We start from the raw sequence: 3173 nt of genomic DNA, 5'->3' as shown, positions 1-3173 counted from the left end.
ATATCAATTTTTAGATACTATAGTACTCCTCTGACCTGGTTGTTCTAAGTGAGGGGGACGAAGCTCGTTCACTTTATTTCCTCGCCTCTTCTCTGGACGCTCTTTGGCTTTGTGTTTCAGACACTGAATCATGAAGTACTCCAGCTGAACAATGCAGAAATACACACGTTAGTACAAACCCGAGGTACCAAAATAGTGATGTTACATCATTGATTCTTTGCTTTGGAAGCAACTTCCTGAGAAAACCTGCGTAGCCACCTGTCCTTGTCTTTTCTCCTAAGAACTGTACCTATCTGGCAAGCAGAGCTAATAGACAGAAAGTGCATGCAAAGTCAAAAATTTATATTACAGCTTGATCTCAGCATAGAGCATAGAGACATGCTTTTTTCCTAACGCAGGATCCGAGCCCTGATTATCAGAAGAAAAAGAATTCAAGCACAAGAATCATGATGCGACATTAAGTTATATTAAAGGCTAACTCTGGTATTTTTCAACCTGGAACCAATTTTCCCATTTTCTTTTTGAAACGCTGTAGCAGGCAGCAGCAAAACAGGCTGCAGTGTAACTTCTCGGGGGAATTGAGAACTGTCCATGTAGGTCTACTAAAAGTGCTTGGTTTGCCACTGACTGGTGACAGAATATTATTTTAAATGTTAAGATAAAGTGAAGGATAATGAAATGAGAAAGAAAAGAGATAGACGTTTTTGTTAAAGAGTATGATTCTTTTTAACCAGAAACAGCCCTGAAATCACTATCACTAAACCTACCAGACCCAGTTTAAAAAAACAATAATTTTATCATTGTAAAATAAACATTACAAAGTCAACAGAAACAAAATGAAACTCACAAAAAACATATCAGTTTGTCTCCCTACTGTTCCAACAATCTCCAACTCTAATTTGGTTAAAACAAACCCTTAATTCACCCAATTAAACGTGAAAATATGCTAGCCTTATTCATGCTAAAATCACTGTTTATTTATATGGAGTGTGATGGGTTTGGCGATGACGCTTTCTGAGCTGTTTCTGGTTTAAGAAAAATGATTTTACTCTTTAACAAAAAGGTCTGTCTGTGTAGCGATCATTTCCACGATGTTGCTGGAATAATAATCTGAGCCTTTCAGTGGAAAAAACAAGCACTTTCAGTGGACATAAATTGATAAAATGCCTCAAGTGGTTACATTGCCGCAGTTTCACCAGCTTTAATGCTCCGGCTCAATACTGGACCAGAAAGGACCAATTTCAAAAACTGTTGTCTCCATTAATCACTCAGACACAAGAAATGGAGTAAAAAGGGTCCAGGTAGAAAAATACTAAAGTCACCCTTTGACTGTTTAATTCCTGTGTGACGTGACCACTTACCACGCTGCCAAAGTAACGACCCACAAATACATGGTTGAGAGAGGGCAGCTCCAGGTAGGTGGCCCCCAGGTCCCGGGACAGCTGCAGACCTTCACTGTGAGGCACACAGCTGCTCCAGTCGGACGCACACAGCGGGCACGTACACGGAGGGCCTTCATCTGACGCAGAGAGGAGAATTTAACTTTAAGATTAATTCATTCAAACCTATAAATAACTGAATATAATAAATACTTAATGAGGTAATATGAGAAGCAATACACGAATCACTGATATTACATTGTGCTTTTTAGCATGCTTTAACCTAGCATGAATTAAACAGCCAAAACTGGAAATGCTTGTGTCCTTTTTTACCAAAAGAGCTGCTCTGGGCCATGACATACAGTTCATAGAAAGGGGCTATCATGCTCTTCATGAAATATTCAACAAATTAACTGCCATATGTGCCTTTAAGCACAACATTTTTATCTGTAACTTTAATGTTCATACCAGACATGGATGATTTAAAGGCAAAGCCAGGAGATAAAATGCTGACAGCTCTCAATAAATTCAAGCCATAAATGTTTGAATTCAAGGGAGTTCTTCGTCAGGTATTGTCATGTTAACACCACAGGGCCGTGATATACTGAATATAGTCCTACAGATCACTCAGGTGATTGTGATCTGCGTGATTAAGAGTCAGTCTACTCCAGAGTGGACCAATCAGAGCAGAGCTGGGTAACAATGTTTGACACTCCCTAAGGAGGCAAAGTGCTGCAAAATGTTTCCAAGATATCATACAAGAACACGTTTAATCGTCACAGAAATCCACTAATACCACTATTTTGTAAATATGTTTTAGTGCTTGTTAAAATTTCTTCATAACTTGGACAAAAAAAGTGCGAAAAAAAAAACCCCAACTAAAACAAAAGCTGCTTTGTGTAATGAACACAACTTGAAACACAACATTTCACAAAATAGAACAGAAAAAACGGATGCTACAGTCACATGTGCTTTGAGGGTGTGGACTTGCCCGTCTCCCTAATTCCACAAGTCTACTTCAGGGTGACTAACCAATAAGGAATTTAAAAGGGAGAGGGGTGTATGTATTTTCTCCAATTTGTGAAAGATTGTTGTCTTCTGTTTTGTTATGTTGTTTCTTGAAATGTCATTAGGCCTTTGGTTTTCTCAAAAATAGGTCTGTGGATTATCTTGAGTAATCTGGTCATGATATCTGAAAACAGACATTGCTGTTAAGTTTTTCACATGTATTTTTTTTCAAGCTTTGAGCACCATAAGCCGAATGTCATCTAGTTCCAATACACTGAAGAGAAGGCAAACATCTCTACAGCCAGTATCTCCAACACCCTGCGACACCAAAAAATATGTATTTTTGATTTGGGGGTGAAGTGTCCCTTTGATACTGATAAGTTTTGCACTTCCAAAACACTGTTTCAAATCTTTACAAGGTCCAGAGAAAAAATAAAGACTTCTCTTGCATACAACAGAAAAGACAGATCAGCGCATGTGTACCAGGACCAGCGACACTGAGGCATGTGTGCACGGGAACCAAAGAGACAGACAGAAAATTTGGAGGGATTAGCTCGAAGGACAAAAAGACTGCACAAAGGAGGAGAGAGACAGAAATAAAAGAGAGAATGAGCGCGATATACAGCTAAGTGCTGAGGCATTTGATAAATCATACTGCTAATAACCTACAGGCATGACACAGACTGAGCCAGTGTGTGTGTGTGTGTGCGTGCGTGTGTGTGTGTGTCTGTGTCTGTGTGAGAGAGAGGTAAAGCAGAGTGAGTGTGAGCATCTGACAGGCGGTGA

At 39.4% G+C, this 3173-nt stretch overlaps 1 protein-coding gene across 1 annotated transcript; it reads right to left on the bottom strand.

The window, feature by feature from the left end:
- Positions 1-35: 35 nt before the first annotated feature.
- Positions 36-1519, bottom strand: LOC121965048 (rho-related BTB domain-containing protein 3-like; the record flags this gene model as incomplete). Its single annotated transcript, XM_042515213.1, has 2 exons — positions 36-144; positions 1362-1519. Coding segments are annotated over 2 exons (267 nt in total), but the record flags the coding sequence as incomplete, so codon positions are not given.
- Between the last annotated feature and the right edge of the window lie 1654 nt (positions 1520-3173).

This window comes from Plectropomus leopardus, unplaced genomic scaffold, assembly GCF_008729295.1.
Source record: "Plectropomus leopardus isolate mb unplaced genomic scaffold, YSFRI_Pleo_2.0 unplaced_scaffold18367, whole genome shotgun sequence".
NCBI lineage: Eukaryota > Metazoa > Chordata > Actinopteri > Perciformes > Serranidae > Plectropomus > Plectropomus leopardus.
Note: the sequence above shows the minus strand (reverse complement) of the source record. Positions and strands in the feature narration are given on the sequence as shown.